Genomic DNA, 24,007 nt, shown 5'->3' on the forward strand with positions numbered 1-24,007 from the left:
CTTCAAATATTGCAATGGCTCTCACATGGCCATTTCAGTTGCTCCGGGGCATCGCTGTCTGCAACTCCCCCCACATCCTTTTGCTTTATTTTCCCTCACTGGAACCATGCAGTGATCTGATGACACAAATGCTTCCCCAACGATCATCCATGCCACTCACTATCTTCTGGTTTTGTAGCAACGCATGGGCTCAGTGCTAGTGTACACGTATATTTGAGAGAAAATATGAATATGACAATTTTGTAGTCCAAAGCCACGTTGTTTTAGCCCATCTACTGGGGTTTTTTAATAAATATAGAAGATTGAACCACTGTGCCTGTGTAAACAATAAAAAAGGATGAGACCAAAACACGAATGCTAACCCCAAATGCTGAATCAGATACATGGGCCTATATTTTTGTTTTGATGGAGAAAAGGACGGTAAATGTTGTGCCATTTTTAACATGCAGGGTTCAGTGCTTAAACTTCTGTAGCCTTGCAAGATAAACAGTACCGTGGTCATATCCATACTAAAAAAAGAGTACAAAAGTTAGTTTAGATAAGAGGAACTTACATAAGAGTGAGTGTTGTGATATTGCCTATCTCTTTCGGGATGTTACCAGTCAAATTGTTCCACATAAAATCCCTTCCAAAACAGAAAAATATAGAAGTTAGCTCAATATATGTTGGGTACCTAATGGCACAGCCTGAAAAGCATAGATGCAGAATAAAGAAAGAAACAGTTCAAATGGGACAAGATCTATCAATTCTTTTGTCTTGTTATGTCACTCTAGTAAGCTTATTTTGCCAGAGAATTTGAGCCTTGCTCAAAAGCCACTTTACATTAAAAAAAACATGAAGTGGTCCCTTCCAACAAGAAAACATTAAGTGGAGGCCATGAGGTGCAATATTGGGGGAAAACATGTTTTGTTTTTCAGGTAATATTAAAGAACCACTTGAATGCACTAAATTCAGTTAGCAGCTTTTTATACTTACAACTTGTTCAGCTGAGACAGAAGACCAACCTCTGGTGCCAAAGTTCCAGAAAGATTCATGTTAAACAACTCCCTACGTGGGCAAAAGGTATGCATTATTAAGCAGAAGGGAATATGACACATGATCATTATATTATGCATTATACAGAAATGATAGATAAATGAATAACAAGCAGATTTTAAGACCCGGAATAGGTTAAAGCAATAAAAGCATCAGCAAATGACCACTATTTTGACCAGGAATTGCAAACTTAGTCTGAAACAGTAAACAAGAGGAGTACAGTACTGATAATGCTAGAAACAATGTTAAATATTGGGGGAACCTGGTGACTTGTAAGGTTTGGTATAAAGTTTGAGTGTAATATTCTTTGGAGTAAGAAAATATCCTTGCAAGCAAATTGGAGATGTGGAAGATCTCTAGCTAACGGTGATTGCTATTTCAGTTACAGTTTAACTTGGGAGCTCTTTTTATGCATGTTGCTATTATTTGTGAGCAGCACTTTGTTACGACTTGCAAGATTAATTGCTTCAGCAGAGGGCTCACTGTACAAGTACACAGAATACTTTTTTTTTTGGGTAGCTAACCATTACCATGGCGGAGAAAAAACGAAAGTGCGATATAAATAAGGATGGTGTGTCAATCATACAGCTCTGTTACATGAAGATATGCATCATTGGGTATCTTGTGGCAGATGACTCCTGTCCAATTTGATGTGCATGGATCTCCTCTATTCCATTTCTTCAGCTTGTTCATAGGATCAATTAAACTGCCTTTGATAGCATTGAGAGCACTTACTGCATGTAAGAGAGACAATTATTTAATCTTCAGCAGGATAATATTAATATGTGATCTCAACAAAAACCACCATGTATAGTTGAACTTATGTCCACTAGGCTACTAGGTAACTACTGGAATGACATGTGTATCACTGAGAGCTATATGTATGGCTAGGTGCAGTCTGTGAACTAGTTTGATTAGTTCATCAGCATAACTGAATACTAGTGGAGTATACATCGCATAAGTGGAATCTTCACAGGATGAGAAGAATGAGCCCTTCAAAGATACTTTCAATATGTCCAAACATACAAACAAATAAATCTAACTAAATCTGCACAGGCAAGGCATGTAGATCCGATGCTCCAATAAGCTGATAGTGACCAATCAGGAGCCAATTCAAATTCTTTTCTGGGATGAGCAATTTCCAAGTAACAACTAGAGAGGTTACCTTCAGTAGGGTGAGTGATTTGTCCCCTTACGACGTCCACATGGAGAATGCACAAAACAAGCAGGATCGCCGCATACCGGAACCCTCCGGAGCTGGCCATGCCTGTACAAAAGAATTAGGAGCAACTTGGTATCAGTGGCAAAAGATTGATGCCTCCAAAGAAACAAGTTGCGAAAGCATTTCGACAGAATCGGATTCTAAGAAGAAATACTAACAACGTGCCTGACCCAACTCTGCTATATGGCCCGGAGGGAGGGTTGATCAAAATGAAGCAACTCTCTTTCATTGACCGGAGAATAATAAGGCAACTGGCATATTATTAACACTTTGTTAAACACCGCGGGTGAAGATAATTTAAGCATTGACAGTGACAGCAAGACCATCCTAATCAGCAATCCAGACTTGGAGCCGACGTGCTAATAAGGTCGATGACGCGTATGTGCACAAGGTAAACAGAGTGGGTGGTAAATAAAGGACTAATAAAAGCAGGTGGATTTTGTCACGGCAAGAGCATGCACGTTTCCGCAAAGTATTGGCCCTGGTATCACCGGCATCTCCCAAAGTTACTTTGTCAGTTTTCAGTTTACACACACGGGTAGATTACCTTTGGGAAACGGAAGGTGGAAATGGAAAAGTACGAGAATCCAAAAAGGAGAAGGAACCAAGAAAACCATGATGAATGAATTGAACAGAAGAAGAGAGGGGAAGCAAAACTGTAACCTTAACCTCAGACTGAAACTTTACTCTGAAGGAGAAAAAACTTAAGCGAACTGGCGACCGGAAAATCAGTGGGTTCCTTTCCCCAGCAGAAAAATCGCGAAGAAAGGATCGCAGAGGGGAAGAGAGACAGTAACAAACCAACCGAAGAAACCGGCCTCAAACCCCGCTCCCAACAAACAGCAATTGAACTGAATTGATTCAGCGCAGCTCGGCCGACACAGCACAGAGGAGGAGGAGGAGGAGGAGCGGCGGGCGTGCGGGCGGGCGGATGGATACCTGACCGAGGACGGCGACGGCGACCGGAGAGGTCGGGCGCGGGCGAGCAAATGCGGACGCGGACGGACGGCGACTGCTACCAGGCCGCTAGGGAAAGGGGGGCCTCCGCCTTTTGTAAGCCACTGTTGCTGCCGCCCAGCGGCGCTTTCCACCCGCCCCTTGGCGATTGCGGCGCCCGCGGCACGGCCAGCGGCTGGTGAGCTAGCGAGCGAGTGGGTTGGTGGAGGCGTGGAGCTCGGACGAACAGGTGGGAGGAGGAGCGAAGGGCCTTGACCGGTGCCACTGCTGGTGCTACTAGTAAGCAACGGCAGCGCCAGTAGTTTATTCGCGCGGCTTTATTCTATTGACTACGGTAGCGTCGGGGTGGCGCGCGAGGAGGGAGGAAGGAGGGAGGGAGGGAGGAGGCGTCCGCCGCGGTTCAACGGGTAGGCGACCGCTGCGGCTCGTGCCGATATGGCTTGGACTTTCAACCCTCCCGGAAGCCTGGATTGCCTCGCCCTTGCCGGGACCGCGTGCGCCCGGGCAAATCCGTCATTTCCTCGAGGGGGAAAGTGGCGGGGTGGATTGTTGCGGTTGCGGTTGCTTCTCCCGTTCGCACCCGTGCCATCATCCGACATGGACGAGTTGGGCCATGGTTTTGGTTGGTGGTGCTCCGCTCGCGGTGATTTTTCCTGCGATGCTGACCCTGGTCGGTCTGACTAGTAGTAGCGCTGCTGCGCTCCACACGGTTGTTCCTGGGATGGGACGGACGGGTTTGATTTGGTGGTGTGGTGGGTGAGGCCGACGGTGCAACAAAAGTTACACTGCGGACTGCGGGGAAATTGTGCCTCTGCGGTACAAAAAGGTAAACTAGAGAAGGGGTCTGTGTCGCTCCACGTTTTAGACCGCTCAAAAAAAAAGGCGCGGGAAAGCGGTCCTTTGATTGCAATCTTTTATCGTTTTGCTATTTCTCATGTCTAAAAGATAATAAGAACTAATGTGTTCTTGATAAAGTAAATTAAAGACGGGGTCTATGTCAATCCTCATGCCTCGTTGATGCCGGTGCTCCCCCTTTGCCCAACGAAGGCCCCGACGACTCCCTTAGCCTATGCTCCGGTCGACACCAAACTTGGGATTCATGGTGTACCGACCGTCAGACAGCGCTTCGCCGCCGGCACCGGGAGTCTCCTTTTAATTTGTTGTTGCGCCTCCATCTCGGGGTAAAATATCTACCACTCCATGTGTCGTGGGTTTGTCACGGCAGATGTCCTTGTGAAAGGACTTAGTCGTGGAGTCATCGCAACGGGTTAGCTTAAAGGGGTTAAACCGGACAAGGGGACACAGGGAGTTTTATACTAGTTCGGCCCCTTCGATGAAGGTAAAAACCTACATCTAGTTGTGATTGGTATTGCTTGGGTTTCGAAGGCCAGGGAGCGAATCCGCTTTGTCTGACTCTCGAGTTGTTGTCTGTCCCTTGAACCGCTGTCGGGTCGTCCCCTTATATACATGGGTGGCGCCCGTCGGTTTACAGAGTCCCCAAGCCGGATCATAAACGTTTTCGGTTCGGTCTCTACACTTCCTATCTTACAAAGCAAGTTACATGATTAAGCCGGTTTACATCTACAGGCCTTAACTCACTTCTGGGCCTTGGGCCTTCATAAAGTGCCATCATCTTCACATCTTCATGGGCTTCTAATCTTCATAAAGTTAATCCGGCTACTCCTGACTGATTTACGTCCGGTAGTAATATCCCCAACATTAAGGCCCAGATTGATTTGAACAGGTTTCATGTCAATCCTTAGTAAAAACTTCGTCTTCCACATCTTCTCATATTTTGGTAAACCGCCGTGACGTCATCTTCTCAGATCGGGGTAAACTGTCGTGACGTCATCTTCATTAATGCTGAAGATTACCTTCATTAACGTATATCTAGTCATCGAAGCGATACCATTACTATTATCCATTTTTTGAGCTTCTCGATTCCCGCACTTGCCGTTGCATCGTTGCGCCTTATAAATAGGGGCAGGGGACCCTTTTTCTTTTCTTCCCTGCTACCCCTTCGTCCCTTCTTCTTCCTCGCGAGGTCTCTGCTCCTGAGCGTCGCCGCCGTCGACAAGCCTCGCCTTTGCCTCGCCGTCGGCCGCTGCATCACCCTGATCGAACCAGAAAACCGCAGTGTATCTCTGCCGTTCTTGTGACACTGGTAACCCCTTTTTTTACTTCCACCCCAGATCTTATCTTTTAGGGTTTCACTGTTCATCGGAGTTCATCGAAAACTTCAGTGATATTCCTCTCTTTTCTTATCTGTAGCATTCGAGGCTAGGCTGGATCTGTTATTCTTGCGCGACTGTAGCCATAATCGTATTCTCCTCATTAAACTCCCTCTTTATATCAAGAACAACTTATCTGGATCTACTGAACTGTTTAAGTACCTGAATCTTGAACCTGAATATTTTCCAATTTCTATCATACCTTGGATCTGAAATTTTTATATAAACATGTGAGATCTGTTTCCCCTCACACCAATATAGGCGGTTTAACTTTGTATAAGCAATCTATACCATTAGCCCTCTGATAAACCGGAGGAGCCTTTCACCTCCATAGTTGTACTCCGGTTTAACAGTGTCTGGGTACCCCTGTTCTAGTATTGCCTTGTTATCCATTTTTTCATTGGTCTCTGATTTATGCAATTTCATAACTCAGTATATCTTTTACTCCATTGCATCTTATACGTCATCTTGAGTGATTTATAAACTGGCCTTTCGTTTCCAGCTTTTTTATTCCACAATGGCCAAGCAATTTACCGCTTGCAACTGGGCTCGTTCCCGGGTCACCGAGGAACAATTGAACGATATGGTCAGCATCGGCATCTTGCCTAAGAAAACTGAAATTAAATGGCGAGTCCCAGGAGCAGAAAATCCTCCAACCGCAAGGCAGGGTGAGCTGGTTGTCTTTGTTGATCACATGGGCCGTGGCTTCAAACCGCCAGGGTCAAAGTTTTACCGGGATGTGCTTGCCAGTTTCCAACTTCATCCTCAAGATATCAGACCCAACTCGGTCTCCAATTTATGCAACTTCCAGGTCTTCTGTGAAGTGTACTTACAAGAAGAACCAACTGCGGAGCTGTTCCGGGACTTCTTTCACCTAAACCGGCACACAGAATTTGTAAATGGCCCCAACACTGAACTTGGTGATGTCTCAATTCAGAAGCATAAAGAAGTTGAATTTCCTCATGCCAAACTGCACAGCCATCCTAAGGAATGGAACCAGACTTGGTTTTACTGCAGAGATATGTCTCCTGAAGATGAGAATCCCCTCCCAGGCTTTCGTGATCACCGGCTTTCCAACACCCATCCAATGTTGCAACGCTTAAGCTCTACAGAAAGGGCCAAATATGCCCCTCAACTCGCCAAACTCCGGGCTTTCATGGCCAACGGTTTAATAGGCGTTGATTTCATGCGCTGTTGGATATCTTGGAGCATCTTGCCGCTAAGCTGGCGCCCCGGTTTAATGTGTGAGTACACCGGTGATGTTGAAGACCCACAACGTCATTGCAACATTCAGGTGACCGATGAAGAGGTCACGGAAAGTGTAAAGAAATTTTTGAATGAAACGGAAGTAGTCTGTAGTCAAACCGGACTGAACCCCTTCTATACTAAGAACAGACCGTCTGATGTAAGTACTATACTTCCTTTTCATCCTTGATATCTTTAATATGTTCAACTTGTAATCCTTCTTCTGCGTATGTATGTACAGGGTGATGATCCCGTCTGGAATGGAAATTCATAGAAAAAGCAGTAAAGCCAACTGGGGATAAAGCGGTCAAACCTTCTCGCCCCAAAACCAAAGCCGTCAAACGGACGTCAAAACAGAAAACGGCTGACCGGATTAACATGGAACTTGATGATGATGCTGATGATCTGGAAGTTGAGGTAGAACTTGACTCACTTGACTCCCTTTTCATGCATCCCATTAACAATGATCTTCCTCAGGAGGACGCAGAAGGCAGTCAAGCTGATGATGTAGAGGTAATTACCCTTTCCTCCGGTTCAGACTCTAAGCCAACACAAAAAACCCGTCAAGCAGTCCAGAAAGTAAGATTTTCTCATCCTCTTGCTCATTTGGATCCAACATTTGTTTTGAAGACTCAGCAGCATGAAGCTCGCCGGACAACCCGACACAGTGGCCAACAGGTTACTTCAACCGGTTTACCTGACACCCTGGTTCGGAAGCGCCGGTCTGAGGTCTCTCCTACTCCTGACAATTCTTATCCCAAGGCAGGTTATTTCAGACAACCTCTTAATCCGTCCGATTCCAATTATTAGGTGACACCTCCCTCATCCTCTGGTGAATTGACGGCAACTCAACTCCCCCTCTGAAAACTGTGGCTGGGTAAGCTTTGCAATCTTGCATCTCAATGTGTTGTAAATCTGGAATAAAATGTTAACCCTCCTTTTAATTTTGTCTGCAGAGCCAAAGCCAGACCCAGCAAGAAATCTCGGGTCAACAATCCACCCGAAGACCCAGCCACTGTTTAAGAGGAACCAAGAGGTGATCCAGACCAGACTTGTGAACCGGAGGGCCTTCATCCTGAAGCCGCCTCGGACGACCCGCCCCTTCAAGGCCAAAACACGGATGAACCAACAGACGCTGAACCTGCCACGCCTGACACTAAACCGGCCGAGCCAAACCGTGCTAGTCTGGTGAGAGATGCTGAGACTCCATTATCACCAGCCAAAAACACTGAAGGTCAAGGAGACGATGTTATCATTACTGGAATGGGCCATAGCTCTCCTGGCCATCCCGTAATATTGGCTCAACATAGTGCCAAGGAAGAACAGGTTGCTAGAGAAAAAGGCAAATGGAGTAGTGATTTATCGAATTATGCTCATCTCAACGCTGAAGAATTTCATTCTGGCTTCTTGAACCGTCTTCACTCAAACCGGGACTATGAAGCCGGTTTGGTGAGTTTGATGAAGGAGCGATATGAGGTATTTTCATCTCCCTTTGTTTGTTGATTCAAAGTTGAAATACTAGCCCAAGTAGCCCCCAAGGGCCGTTTTATGATGTTAATCATAAACCGGGTCTTTGTAGCACTTTAAGTTTCTCATCATTGACCCTCAAAATGTCAGGTCTCTAATAAGAACCAAGACTCCTCTTTTAACAATTAGATAGCTTTCCGCAGTGTAGCCCCCAAAGGCCGGTTTAACTTGGCAAGTTAATCAGGGTTTTAATCCATGCATCTGTTTTAGAACAGACGTACATTAGCCCCCAAGTGTCAAGGGTAATGCTTGCATTGTTCTGGAGACTTGTATAAAATGTAATAATTGAGAGCAAGTAGGCATTAGCCCCCAAGTATGAAGTGTATAACTTGTTATACGCTTTGTACTTAGTACATATATACATCCTGTTGTTTAATATACCTTCAATGTTGCAGGCTGAATTGAGGAATAGAGATGCTCGAAACTCTGACTTGCAAGAGAATGTGAAGTCACAACAAGCAGAAGCTGCAAAGGCCAAAGAGGAGCTGACCCAAGCCCTGGCCGTAATGGAAAAGCTGAAAGAATCTTTCAACAAAGATCGTGCTAACTGGGAAACCAAAAAATCCGGTTTAACCAAAAGAGCTGAAGATGCCGAGGCAGCCCTGAAACCAATTGTAGATGAACTAGCTGGCTTGAGGCAGCAGATCAACGCTATGACTTCTGCTATCTTTGGTAAATATCTCCTTATGTGTTTTGCGCAATTCAATGAACCTTATCATTGGCCAGAATTTTGACATAAACCCTTGGCAGACACTCGGATTGCTCATCTTGGTACAGACATGCGGATGAAGCTCAAAGCGGCGTATACTTTGATTGAACAGTTATATTCTGGGTCTCAGCGGGCTATTTGCACAGCGGCTTACAACAAACCGGCACCAACCTTGATAAAAGAAACACTTGAGAAATTGGCCATGTTACCAGCCCGGATTGTCGAATTGAAGAAGGCAGCTGCAAGAGCAGGAGCTTTAATCGCACTTATTCGAGCCAAAGCCTGGATTCCAGACCTTGAAGCGGAGGATGTCATAAAAGGATACCCAGGCGTGAAGGAGGACGGTGCAAACTTCGACAATGATGACCTCCAGTGGCTGACCAAAGAGATGCGGCCAATAGCCAGCAAGCTGGCCGAAGATACAGACTTGTCCCATTTTCAACCGGCTTATGACGCTGAAGGGAAAAGACAGCCTGCCATAATCCATGAAGTTGAAGAACTTGTGGCTCCGATTCGTAAGCACACTTATGCTCCTGATATTAATCCATCCAATCTTATCCATTAAGAGGCAGTGTTTCAAGCTTTAACTGGAATCGATTGGTCGACGGTTGATTTCCAGCGTCTGGGGAGGGATGAAGAAGTGCCCACACCAATTGACCCTCAACCATCAAACTGTCCAAACGAAGCGTCTTAAACCGGTTGCTGGTTTACTGGCTACTGTGTACCGATACTTTGAAAACAATTATGCAATTGGAGCCGCTTTGAAAGCTTCTTGTAATAGGATAGCCAAAACTCCGTTATCTGCCATGCCATCGAGCATGTTTTGTAATACCTCGTGACAACTTGTTCCACCTTTTGGGATATATTTATGAATAGCTCAGGAATAGTTTTGTTCCTGAATACAAAAACTTGCAAAGTGTCCTAGTGGTTTACCACTGGACGGGTTATGATGCTCAACATATATACAATACTTAGATGAATGATCAAAGTTGTTGTATAAAAAGTAATATGTGCAACATACCTCGTTGGTTGACCAACTGTTTTGGTAAAGGTGCTAACACCTAATCCGAAGTGATAATAATTCCATCCTTATAATGCCAGATTATGATAATAAACCGTACCGGGATATAACAATCACCGGGTTTTCTTTATAGCACTGGTGATTTAGTCAAACCAGACCGGGACAATGAACACCGGTTTATAACTAATCATGCACTGACAACTTGTAGTTGAAAGGCAAGCCGGGTCAAGGACACCAGTTTATCAGAAGACATTTATGAACTTTTAGAAAGTAAAAAATCTTCAACAAATAAGACTCAAAAAGGACATATGCAAGGCTTTTTATGAGCTGCCAGGCTCCAAATCGAGGCTTTTCATGGGCTGCTAGGCCTCTGAGTTAAACCATTTAACAAAGCCTTTTAAGATGGGCCTCCAATTAACCAATCGTCGTTTTAACTTTGACAAGTTCAGGGTCTGCAGAAGATTGACTTGTCAAACGTTCGGCGGGTCATACCAGGATTACCTGGATAGGAGTGGCTTACTTGATGAAGGCAGGTTAACCCGGGGTTTTAGGTGAATACACCAGGCTTCCAAGCCGTGGCTTGATAGCCAATTACAAGGGTCCTTTCAAACTCTTTGTTGCTTTGCAAAAAGAGCCCCCAAGTAACTTTCTGAGCTGTGCTCAGTGTGTGCCCATGTTTGAGTTTGTGCTTTGTGCAACACTCTCTTTGGCTCCACAATTTTCTTTTGTGGCTTAAACGCCTATCAAGAGGTGTAGCTATGGTGTGACAACAACCAAGCCCCCTAGTGATATCCCTTTGTGGTTTTAAACCGGTCAAGAGGTGTAGCTATGGTTTAGATATGACCAAGCCCCCTAGTGATTTTCTTTATATCCGTGCGGCTGCTGAGACCGATTAACAAAAAACTCCGCTTTGTCAGTAAACTCTTGTAAGCACACACAAGATGTAAAAAGAACAGATACCCTGCTGTAACGGAGGCTCCGGTTTATTATATAATATATACATCGTCATAAATATGTACATATGAAGAGCCGGTGGCTTCAAGTATAGTAAGGCCGAAGAAGAGCTATATTCCATGGTCGCTTGGTCTCCTCCTCCGATTTACGTGAGTCTTTGTGCTCTCGAACATCAATGAGGTAGTAAGACTCGTTGTGCAGATTCTTGCTGACCACAAAGGGTCCTTCCCAAGGTGGGGATAACTTGTGCATATCAGTCTGATCCTGGATGAGCCGGAGCACCAAATCACCTTCTTGAAAGGTTCTGGTCTTAACCCGGCGGCTGTGATAACATCGGAGATCTTGTTGATAAATCGCCGAATGTGCTGCTGCAAGATCACACTCTTCATCCAACAGGTCCAGGGAATCTTGTCGTGCCTTCTCATTATCAGCTTCAACGTAGGCTGTCACACGGGGTGAGTCGTGACGGATGTCACTAGGAAGAACTACCTCCGCTCCATAAACCATGAAGAAAGGTGTGTAACACGTAGACCTATTGGGTGTGGTGTTGATGCTCCATAACATAGAAGGTAGCTCCTCAACCCAACAACCCGGTGTCCGCTTTAAAGGAACCATAAGCCTGGGTTTGATACCTCGTAGAATTTCTTGATTTGCCCTCTCTGCTTGACCATTAGACTAGGGGTGAGCCACTGATGCTAGATCGAGCCGGATGTGCTCACGTTGGCAAAATTCCTCCATCTCCCCTTTTGACAGGTTAGTACCATTATCAGTTATAATACTGTGTGGAAAGCCAAACCGGAATATCACCTTTTTGATGAACTTAACCGCCGTGGCTGCATCACACTTACTGACTGGTTCTGCCTCCACCCATTTGGTAAATTTATCAACTGCTACTAACAGGTGGGTCTTTTTGTCCTTGGATCGCTTGAAGGGTCCAACCATATCAAGCCCCCAAGTCGCAAATGGCCAAGTTATTGGAATCATCCTCAACTCTTGGGCCGGAATGTGCGCACGGCGGGCAAATTTTTGACAACCGTCACATCTCTTGACTAAATCCTCTGCATCAGCATGCGCTATCAACTAGTAAAAACCGTGGCGAAAAGCTTTAGCAACCAAAGATTTTGAACCGGCGTGGTGACCGCAATCTCCTTCATGGATTTCTCGCAAAATCTCACAACCCTCTTGAGGAGAAACACAACGCTGAATTGCTCCTGAAACGCTGTAATGATGTAACTCCCCGTTGAGTATGGTCATGGACTTGGAACGCCGGATTATCTGTTGAGCCAACTTTTCATCGTCTGGTAACTCGCCCCGGTTCATGTAAGCCAGATATGGGATTGTCCAATCTGGTATGACGTGCAGAGCTGCCACCAATTGAGCCTCCGGATCCGGAATAGCCAACTCTTCTTCGGTTGGTACCTTGACTGACGGATTATGCAATACGTCAAGAAAGACATTCGACGGAACCGGTTTACGCTGAGAACCAAGACAACTTAAAGCGTCCGCCGCTTCATTCTTTCGCCGGTCTATATGGTCCACCTGATAACCCTTGAAGTGACCAGCCACTGTGTCCACCTCTCGTCGATATGCAGCCATGAGTGGGTCTTTAGAATCCCAAGTGCCAGACACCTGTTGAGCCACCAGATCTGAATCCCCGAAGCACTTAACCCGGCTTAAGTTCATTTCCTTAGCCATACGAAGACCTTGGAGCAAGGCCTCATATTCAGCTGCATTGTTAGTATAAGGGAACATTAAACGGAGGACATAACAAAACTTGTCACCTCGTGGGGAAGTTAGTATGACTCCAGCCCCCGAGCCCTCCGACTGTCTGGACCCATCAAAATGAATAGTCCAATATGTATTATCTGGTTTCTCTTCAGGTGCCTGTAACTCCTTCCAATCATTGATGAAGTCCACGAGTGCCTGGGATTTGATCGTTGTGCGGGGTATATATTTGAGTCCATGAGGTCCAAGCTCGATAGGCAACTTAGCAATCCGGCCATTTGCTTCTCTGTTTTGAATGATATCTCCCAGAGGGGCTGAACTGACCACTGTGATGGGATGGTCATGAAAATAGTGTTTAAGCTTCCGGCTTGCCATAAACACTCCATACACCAGCTTCTGCCAATGTGGATACCTCTGCTTTGACTCAATGAGCACTTCACTGATATAATAAACTGACCGTTGAACCGGATATGCCTTGCCAACTTCCTTGCGCTCCACCATGATAGCCACGCTAACAACTCGGGCATTAGCAGCCACATATAGGAATAACGGCTCCTTATCAATCGGTGCTGCAAGCACGGGCGGTTCAGCTAACTGCTTTTTCAGATCCTCGAACACTTTATCAGCTGCCTCGCTCCAGACAAAGTTATCTGTTTTATTGAGCATCTGATATAAAGGGATGGCCTTCTCCCCGAGACGACTGATAAAACGGCTCAAAGCTGTAATCCGGCCGGCCAGACGTTGAACGTCATTGATACACGCCGGTTTAGCTAAAGACGTGATTGCTGAATTTTTTCCAGATTAGCCTCGATGCCTCTGTTTGACACAAGAAAACCCAAGTGTTTGCCTGCCGGGACACCAAAAACACACTTCTCTGGATTGAGCATCATCTTGTAAACCCGGAGGTTGTCAAAGGTTTCTCTTAAATCATCTATCAATGTTTCATCCTTTCTGGACTTTATCACAATATCATCCACATATGCATGAACATTGCGCCCAATCTGCTTATGAAGGCAATTCTGAACACAACGCTGATAAGTTGCCTAGGCACTCTTAAGTCCAAAGGGCATGGAGACATAGCAGAAGGCTCCAAAGGGAGTTATGAAAGCTGTCTTCTCCTGGTCTTTAACCGCCATTTTGATCTGATGATAACCAGAATAAGCATCCAGAAAACACAAACGGTCATAACCTGCCGTAGCATCAATTATTGGATCAATGCGAGGGAGGGCAAAGGGGTCTGCAGGGCAAGCTTTGTTTAAATTTGTGTAATCCACACACATACGCCAAGTGCCGTTTTTCTTAAGAACCAGCACCGGATTAGCCAACCACTCTGGATGAAAGACCTCCACGATAAACCCTGCGGCCAACAATCGAGCTACCTCTTCACCGATAGCCTTACGCCTTTCTTCATTGAAGCGGCGGAGAAACTGCCGGACCGGTTTAAACTTAGGATCAATGTTAAGTGTGTGCTCAGCGAGTTCCCTCGGTACACCTGGCATGTCAGACGGTTTCCATGCAAAGATGTCTCGGTTCTCACGGATGAACTCAATGAGCGTGCTTTCCTATTTGGGATCCAGGTTAGCGCTGATGCTGAATTGTTTGGATGAGTCGCCAGGGACAAAATCAATCATCTTAGTGTCTGTAGCCGATTTGAACTTCAACGCCGGATCATGTTCCATAGTCGGCTTTTTCAAAGAGGTCATATCTGCCGGATCAACTTGCTCCTTATAGAATTTCAACTCCTCCATGGCACAAACCGACTCAGCATAAGCCGCATCACCTTCCTCACACTCCAAAGCGATCTTTCTGCTTCCATGTACTGTGATAGTCCCCTTATGACCTGGCATTTTAAGCTCTAGATAAACATAACACGGCCTTGCCATGAACTTAGCATAAGCCGGCCGCCCAAACAGGGTGTGATACGAGCTTTTGATTTTTACCACCTCAAAAGTCAATGTTTCTGACCTCGAATCATAATCATCTCCAAAAGCCACCTCTAAGGCTATCTTGCCCACTGGATATGCAGATTTACCAGGCACCACACCATGAAAAACGGTATTTGACGGTTTAAGATTCTTATCTGCCAACCCCATACGGCGGAATGTATCATAATATAGGATATTGATACTACTTCCCCCATCCATGAGCACTTTGGTGAACTTATACCCCCCAACTTGAGGGGCCACCACCAAGGCCAAGTGACCCGGATTGTCAACCCGGGGTGGGTGATCCTCTCTACTCCACAAAATGGGTTGCTCAGACCAGCGCAAATACTGAGGCACTGCCGGTTCAACAGAGTTTACTACCCTCTTGTGAAGCATCTGATCACGTTTACACAAACTAGTAGTGAAGACATGATATTGCCCGCTATTTAGCTGCTTGGGATTGCTCTGGTAACCCAACTGCTGCTGCTACTGGTGGTTCCCCTGATGGTTGTAACCTCCCTGGTTGCCTTGGTGCCCTTGATTGCTGTGTCCGGTTTGGTTGCCTTGAAACTCTAAACCGGAACTGCCACCTCCGTAACCCGGCCCGTGGTAACCACCTCCTGAACCGCCGGGCGGGCCATTATCATACTGGAACATATTGGAGTTCTTGAAATCCCGCATGATATAACAGTCCTTCCAAAGATGCAATGTTGGCTTCTCCTTTGATCCATGCTTTGGACAAGGTTGATTTAATAGGCGTTCCAAATTGGGGCCTGAACCTCCGCCCCTCTGGGGCTGCTTGCCCTTGCGGCGCTGGCCATTCTCCTGAGCATTGGTGTTAGCTACAAAGTCCAAGTTGTTGTCGGCCTTGCGCTTACCACTGTTCCCATGGCCTGCCGGATTATGCTGCTGACCCTTGGCGTTGCCGTTCTTCTTCCCTTTCCCCGGTTTGTCCTCCTCTGAATCCGGGTCCTTGGTATTATCTGAATCGGCGTACTTAACCAAAGCGGCCATGAGCGTTGACATATCATTGGAGTGACGCTTGAGCCTTCCTAACTTCTGTTTGAGGGGCAGAAAACGGCAATTTCCCTCCAACGTTAGTACTGCGGTATCTGCATTGATATGATCCGATGAGTGCAAAATTGCTGAGACCCGCTTGACCCAATGGGTCGTGGACTCCCCTTCCTCTTGGACACAAGCGGCCAGATCCATGATTGACATCGGTTGCTTACAAGTATCCTTGAAGTTCTGGATAAACCGGTGCTTCAAATCGGCCCATGATCCAACAGAATTAACTGGTAAGCTCTTTAACCAAGTACGAGCTGTTCCCTCCAACATCATGGTGAAGTATTTGGCACATACCGCTTCGTCCACGTCCAGCATCTCCATTGCCATCTCGTAACTTTCAACCCACGCCTCAGGATGCAAATTGGCGGTGTAATTGGGCACTTTACGAGGTCCTTTGAAATCCTTGGGCAGTCTCACATTACGCAAAGCGGGGGTGAGACACGGCACCCCTAAGGAACTGAATACCACCCCGGGTTCTATTGAAGCGGTAGGGTGAACCGGAGTATGTTGACACGCTCCGTGTCGAGCTGCTAACTCGGCCTCCCGACGCGCGCGGCCATGATCCACCACATCTTGTGCATTAGCACCTCCCCCTGCCGGGTTGTGCCCTCGCGGCGAGTTACGGCGACGTGCACTGCTTGACACAGCCGGTTCATCCTCCACGTGTCTGTTGTAGCTCCGGCTTGGATGGGGAGTAGAATGAATCCTCTCCCGACTGTGTGAGTATGGCTACTGCTGGTTTAGCGCCATTTGAAGGAGGTCTCTAGCCCGACGTGCCTCAATCGCAACTGGTGATTTGCCGTCGGTTGGGAGGGCTGCCAGGCGTGAAGCAGCGGCCACAATATTGTCCAACGGGTTGGAATAATGCCCGGGAGGTGTTGGTACATGCTGTGGCACAATGTTATTCTGGCGAGGTGGGTCCATCGTGTGCGGTTGAACCGGCCCCAGTTCAGTACCGGCTGGTGACTAGCTCCTGCTCCTGGTGTGTTGAAGAGATTTCGCGGCTCATAACCTGACGAGAGATGCGATCGGTACCTTCTTCTCAGGACTTCTTCGGAAGTGTTCTAATCCAACCTAATCCGGTAGGCCTGTGCTTCCAATTCAGCCTGTTCTGTAGCCATCCTAGCGTTCTCCGCCGCTAGGTCCGCTTTAGCCTGGGCTATCTGATCCTTTACCTTTGCAATATCCGCATTGTGCTGATCCCTGGCTGCTGCATCCACCTCTGCGGCCATCAATGCTGCCAAAGCGTCAAACAAGTCAGACAGGACTTGAGCCGGAGGCGGCGCAGAGCTTCCTGCCCCCGCCGGTGTGGCCGTTGTTGAACCGGAGAGCATTGCTGCAGCAGTTGATGAGTGAGGCACTAACTGTGTACCGGCCATGAAGATAGCGGCCCGGTTTGGCAGATCAGGGAGGTCCGGAATACTGTTGCCCTCGGATCCCCCACCAATCCGGCCATCTTGTAACTGATAAAGCGATTCGGTTTCTCCAGAAGACTCGTCGTCGGAACAGACAACGGTTTCTCCATCGGACGCTGGTCCGCCCTCGTATTCTGCTCCATGGATAGCACCTACGAAGACGTGCTTCATCACGGGCTGAACCGGCGAAGAACTTGTACGCTGAGCCGTTTCGATGATGTCGGTGCAGCTGTCCGGCTCAGGGGCCGGTTCGCCAATCTTGCCGATGAAGACGTGAATCCCACCAAAGGGGACCCGGTACCCATATTCAATTGAATCGGCCTCGGGACCCCATCCTGCATTGTCGATGTAGAGCTTGCCACGACGACTCTACGTCATCCGGCCCACAGCATATCCCTTGAGTCCATCAAAGCTTCCCTTCAAGAACTCGAAACCATCATGCGGTAGCCCCATGGTGGGCGCCAACTGTCGTGGGTTTGTCACGGAAGATGTCCTTGTGAAAGGACTTAGTCGTGGAGCCATCGCAACAGGTTAGCTTAAAGGGGTTAAACCGGACAAGGGGAAACAGGGAGTTTTATACTAGTTTGGCCCCTTCGATGAAGGTAAAAGCCTACGTCTAGTTGTGATTAGTATTGCTTGGGTTTCGAAGGCCAGGGAGCGAATCCGCTTTGTCTGGCTCTCGAGTTGTTGTCTGTCCCTTGAACCACTGCCGGGTCGTCCCCTTATGTACATGGGTGGCACCCGTCGGTTTACAGAGTCCCGAAGCCGGATCATAAATGTTTCCGGTTCGATCTCTACACTTCCTATCTTACAAAGCAAGTTACATGATTAAGCCGGTTTACATCTACAGGCCTTAACTCACTTCTGGGCCTTGGGCCTTCGTAAAGCGCCATCATCTTCACATCTTCATGGGCTTCTAATCTTCATAAAGTTAATCCCGCTACTCCTGGCCGGTTTACGTCCGGTAGTAATATCCCCAACACCATGTTCAGTTGATGTTGTTCTGACTTCCAATTTTGGTTGTGTGTAGCAATTTTCAACACTCACACATACAATAGAGGCTAGTGGAACAAATATTATAAAATACTTAGAGCCAGATTATACGATATTAATACAAGTATAAGATTGCATGTATGCACATTTTAAGTACACATGGATTCACTATCTATTCCTAGGTAATTTATAAACTATATCTCTCCTCGTTTGCAACAAACACATTTATAAGATATTTGTTGTAGCTGTTGGGGATCGTTGCAGAAATTAAAAAAATTCTACCCATCACCAAGATCAATCTATGGAGAAACTAGCAACGAGAGAGAGGGGAGTGCATCTTCTTACCCTTGAAGATCGCGATGCGGAAGCGTTGCAAGAACGCGGTCGGTGGAGTTGTACACGAAGCAATTCAGATCACGACCGAATCCGATCTAAGCACCGAACAACGGCGCCTCCGCGTTCAACACACGTGCAGCCCGGTGACGTCTCCCGCGCCTTGATCCAGCAAGGAGAGAGGGAGAGGTTGGGGAAGACTCCATCCAGCAGCAGCACGACGGTGTGGTGGTGGAGGAGGAGCATGGCACTCCAGCAGGGCTTCGCCAAGCACTGCGAGAGACGAGGAGGGAGAGGGGTAGGGTTGTGCCAAGAGAGAGGGAGACTCGTGTCTCTGGCAGCCCCAAAACCCCCACTATATATAAGGGAAGGGGAGGGGATGCGCCCCCATCTAGGGTTCCCCCTTAGGGGTGGCGGCCAGCCCTAGATGCATCTAGGGGGCGGCCAGAGGGGGAGAGAGGGGGGAGCACCCTAGGTGGGCCTTAGGCCCATCTGAGCCTAGGGTTTCCCCTTTCTCCCCTTCCCTGCACCTTGGGCCTCTTGTGGGAGGCGCACTAGCCCACCTAGGGGATGGTCCCTTCCCACACTTGGCCCACGCAGGCCTCCGGGGCTGGTGGCTCCTCCCGATGGACCCCCAAACCCTTCCGGTGATCCCGGTACGTTACCGATAATGCCCAGAACACTTTCGGTGTCCAAAATGGGACTTCCCATATATAAATCTTTACCTCCGAACCATTCCGAAACTCCTCGTGACCTCTGGGATCTCATCCGAGACTCCGAACAACATTCGGTAACCACGTACATCTATTACCTATAACCCTAGCGTCATCGAACCTTAAGCGTGTAGACCCTATGGGTTCGGGAGGCATGCAGACATGACCGAGACATCTCTCCGGCCAATAACCAACAGCGGGATCTGGATACCCATGTTGGCTCCCACATGCTCCACGATGATCTCATCGGATGAACCACGATGTCGGGGATTCAATCAATCCCGTACACAATTCCCTTTGTCTACCGGTATGATACTTGCCCGAGATTCGATCGTTGGTATCCCTATAACTTGTTCAATCTTTTTAGCGGCAAGTCTCTTTACTCATTCGTAACACATCATCCTGTGATCAACTCCTTGGTCACATTAATCTCATTATGATGATGTCCTACTGAGTGGGCGCAGAGATACCCCTCTGTCACACGGAGTGACAAATCCCAGTCTCGATTCGTGCCAACCCAATCGTTGGTATCCCTATACCTTGTTCAATATCGTTATCGGCAAGTCTCTTTACTCGTTCGTAACACATCATACCATGATCAACTCCTTGGTCACATTGAGCTCATTATGATGATGTCCTACCGAGTGGGCCCAGAGATACCCCTCCGTCACACGGAGTGACAAATCCCTGTCTCAATTCGTGCCAACCCAACAAACACTTTCGGAGATACCCATAGTGCACCTTTATAGCCACCCAGTTACGTTGTGACGTTTGGCACACCCAAAGCATTCCTACAGTATCCGGGAGTTGCACAATCTCATGGTCTAAGGAAATGATACTTGACATTAGAAAAGCTTTAGTAGACGAACTACACCATCTTGTGCTATGCTTAGGATTGGGTCTTGTCCATCACATCATTCTCCTAATGATGTGATCCTGTTATCAATGACATCCAACGTCCATGGTCAGGAAACAGTAACCATCTATTGATAAACGAGCTAGTCAACTAGAGGCTCACTAGGGACATGTTGTGGTCTATGTATTCACACATGTATTACGATTTCTGGATAACACAATTATAGCATGAACAATAGACAATTATCATGAACAAGGAAATATAATAATAACCATTTTATTATTGCCTCTAGGGCATATTTCCAGCAGTCTCCCACTTGCACTAGAGTCAATAATCTAGTTACATTGTGATGAATCGAACACCCATAGAGTTCTGGTGTTGATCATGTTTTGCTTGTGTAAGAGGTTTAGTCAACGGATCTGCGACATTCAGGTTTGTATGCACTTTACAAATATCTATGTCTCCATCTTGAACATTATCACGAATGGAGTTCAAGCGACGCTTGATATGCCTGGTCTTCTTGTGAAACCTGGGCTCCTTGGCAAGGGCAATGGCTCCAGTGTTGTCACAAAAGAGAGTCATCGGGCCCGACGCATTGGGAATAACTCCTAGGTCGGTAATGAACTCCTTCATCTAGATTGCTTCATGTGCTGCCTCCGAGGCTGCCATGTACTCCGCTTCACATGTAGATCCCGCCACGACGCTTTGCTTGCAACTGCACCAGCTGACTGCCCCACCATTCAAAATATACACGTATCCAGTTTGTGACTTGGAGTCATCCAGATCTGTGTCGAAGCTAGCATCGACGTAACCCTTTTCGACGAGCTCTTCATCACCTCCTTTAACGAGAAACATATCCTTAGTCCTTTTAAGGTACTTCGGGATATTCTTGACCGCTTTCCAGTGTTCCATGCCGGGATTACTTTGGTACCTTCCTACCAAACTTACGACAAGGTATACATCAGGTCTGGTACACAGCATGGCATACATAATAGACCCTATGTCTGAGGCATAGGGGATGACACTCATCTTTTCTCTATCTCCTGACGTGGTCGGGCATTGAGCTGTGCTCAATCTCACACCTTGCAATACAGGCAAGAACCCCTTCTTGGACTGATCCATATTGAACTTCTTCAATATCTTGCCAAGGTATGTGCTTTGTGAAAGACCAGTGAGGCGTCTCGATCTATCTCTATAGATCTTGATGCCTAATATATAAGCAGCTTCTCCAAGGTCCTTCATTGAAAAACACTTATTCAAGTAGGCCTTTATGCTTTCCAAGAATTATATATCATTTCCCATGAATAGTATGTCATCCACATATAATATGAGAAATGCTACAGAGCTCCCAGTCACTTTCTTGTAAACACAGGCTTCTCCATAAGTCTGCGTAAACCCAAACGCTTTGATCATCTCACCAAATCAAATGTTCCAACTCCGAGATGCTTGCACCAGCCCATAGATTGAGCGTTGGAGCTTGCACACCTTGTCAGCATTCTTAGGATCGACAAAACCTTCTGGCTGCATCATATACAGTTCTTCCTTAAGGAAACCATTAAGGAATGTCGTCTTGACGTCCATTTGCCATATCTCATAATCATAGAATGCGGCAATTGCTAACATGATTCGGAAGACTTCAGCTTCACTACGGGTGAGAAAGTCTCATCGTAGTCAACCCCTTGAACTTGTCGATAACCCTTAGCGACAAGTCGAGCCTTATAGAATGTCACATTACCATCCGCGTCTGTTTTCTTCTTAAAGATCCATCTATTTTCTATGGCTCGCCGATCATCGGGAAGTCAGTCAAAGTTCATACTTCATTTTCATACATGGATCCTATCTCGGATTTCATGGCTTCAAGCCATTTGTCGGAATCCGGGCCCACCATCGCTTCTTCATAGTTCGAAGGTTCACCATTGTCTAACAACATGATTTCTAGTACAGGGTTACCGTACCACTCTGGTGCGGAACGTGTCCTTGTGGACCTACGAAGTTCAGTAGTAACTTGATCTAAAGTTCCTTGATCATCATCATTAACTTCCTCTCTAGTTGGTGCAGGCACCGCAGAAAAAATTTACTGCGCTGCGCTACTCTCCAGTTCGAGAGGCGGTACTTCATCAAGTTCCACTTTCCTCCCACTTACTTCTTTCGAGAGAAACTATTTCTCTAGAAAGGATCCATTCTTGGCAACAAAGACCTTGCCTTCGGATCTGTGGTAGAAGGTATACCCAATAGTTTTCTTAGGGTATTGATACGTCCATTTTGCATCATTCTTTTATATCGATATTTATTGCATTATGGGCTGATATTACACATTATGTCACAATACTTATGCATATTCTCTCTTATTTTACAAGATTTACATAAAGAGGGAGAATGCCGATACGTCTCCAACGTATCTATAATTTTTGATTGCTCCATGCTATATTATCTACTGTTTTGGACATTATTGGGCTTTATTATCCACTTATATATTATTTTTGGGACTAACCTATTAACCGAAGGCCCAGCCCAGAATTGTCATTTTTTTGCGTGTTTTAGGGTTTCAAACAAAAGGAATATCAAACGGAGTCCAAACGGAATGAAACCTTCGGGAACGTGATTTTCTCAACGAATAAGACCAGGGAGACTTGGACCCTACGTCAAGAAACGAAACAGGAGGGCACGAGGTAGGGGGCGCGCCCACCCCCACCAGGCGCGCCCTCCACCCTCGTGGGCCCCCTATTGCTCCACCGACGTACTCCTTCCTCCTATATATATCCACGTACCCCCAAACGATCAGATACGGAGCCAAAACCCTAATTCCACCACCGTAACTTTCTGTATCCATGAGATCCCATCTTGGGGCCTGTTTTGGAGCTCCGCCGGAGGGGGCATCGATCCCGGAGGGCTTCTACATCAACACCATAGCCTCTCCGATGAAGTGTGAGTAGTTTACCTCAGACCTACGGGTCCATAGTTAGCAGCTAGACGGCTTCTTCTCTCTTTTTGGATCTCAATACAATGTTCTCCCCCTCTCTTGTGGAGATCTATTCGATGTAATCTTCTTTTTGCGGTGTGCTTGTTGAGACCGATGAATTGTGGGTTTATGATCAAGTCTATCTATGAATAATATTTGAATCTTCTCTGAATTCTTTTATGTATGATTGGTTATCTTTGCAAGTCTCTTCGAATTATCAGTTTGGTTTGGCCTACTAGATTGATCTTTCTTGCAATGGGAGAAGTGCTTAGCTTTGGGTTCAATCTTGTGGTGTCCTTTCCCGGTGACAGTAAGGGTAGCAAGGCCCGTATTGTATTGTTGCCATCGAGGGTAACAAGATGGGGTTTTCTTCATATTGCATGAGTCTATCCCTCTACACCATGTCATCTTGCTTAAGGCATTACTCTGTTTTTAACTTAATACTCTAGATGCATGTTGGATAACGGCCGATGAGTGGAGTAATAGTAGTAGATGCAGGCAGGAGTCGGTCTACTTGTCTCGGACGTGATGCCTATATACATGATTATACCTAGATATTCTCATAACTATGCTCAATTCTGTCAATTGCTCAACAGTAATTTGTTCACCCACTGTAGAATACTTATGCTCTCGAGAGAAGCCACTAGTGAAATCTATGGCCCCCGGGTCTATCTTTATCATATTAATCTCCTACTACTTAGTTATTTCCTTTTCTATTTACTTTTCCTTTATTTTACTTTGCATCTTTATCATAAAAATACCAAAAATATTATCTTATCATATCTATCAGATCTCACTCTCGTAAGTGGCCCTATAGGGATTGACAACCCCTATTTGCGTTGGTTGCGAGGATTTATTTGTTTTGTGCAGGTGCGAGGGACTCACGCGTAGCCTCCTACTGGATTGATACCTTGGTTCTCAAAAACTGAGGGAAATACTTATGCTACTTTGCTGCATCATCCCTTCCTCTTCGGGGAAAACCAACGCGGTGCTCAAGAGGTAGCAAGAAGGATTTCTAGCGCCGTTGCTGGGAAGGTCTACGCAAAAGTCAACATACCAAGTACCCATCACATACCCTTATCTCCCGCATTACATTATTTGCCATTTGCCTCTCGTTTT

At 46.5% G+C, this 24,007-nt stretch overlaps 1 protein-coding gene across 3 annotated transcripts in view; it reads right to left on the reverse strand.

Moving 5' to 3' along the window:
* The window catches only part of LOC119269401 (probable LRR receptor-like serine/threonine-protein kinase At1g06840), a 12,250-nt gene extending 8,653 nt beyond the window's left edge, over positions 1-3,597 (reverse strand). The window contains exons 1-5 of one of the 3 annotated variants that reach the window (XM_037551227.1): positions 3,197-3,597; positions 2,201-2,302; positions 1,622-1,769; positions 976-1,047; positions 554-625 (exon numbers count right to left, since the gene is read on the reverse strand). In XM_037551227.1, the coding sequence (XP_037407124.1) occupies positions 554-625; positions 976-1,047; positions 1,622-1,769; positions 2,201-2,300 (392 nt within the window). In that variant the 5' untranslated portion in view covers positions 2,301-2,302; positions 3,197-3,597. Of the gene's footprint in view, positions 1-553; positions 626-975; positions 1,048-1,621; positions 1,770-2,200; positions 2,303-2,415; positions 2,435-3,196 lie in introns of those variants that run through there. The other 2 variants (XM_037551228.1, XM_037551229.1) reach the window with 2 other exon arrangements.
* Positions 3,598-24,007: the final 20,410 nt, after the last annotated feature.

The sequence above is a fragment of the Triticum dicoccoides genome, chromosome 3A (genome assembly GCF_002162155.2).
Source record: "Triticum dicoccoides isolate Atlit2015 ecotype Zavitan chromosome 3A, WEW_v2.0, whole genome shotgun sequence".
In the NCBI taxonomy this organism is placed as follows: Eukaryota; Viridiplantae; Streptophyta; class Magnoliopsida; order Poales; family Poaceae; genus Triticum; species Triticum dicoccoides.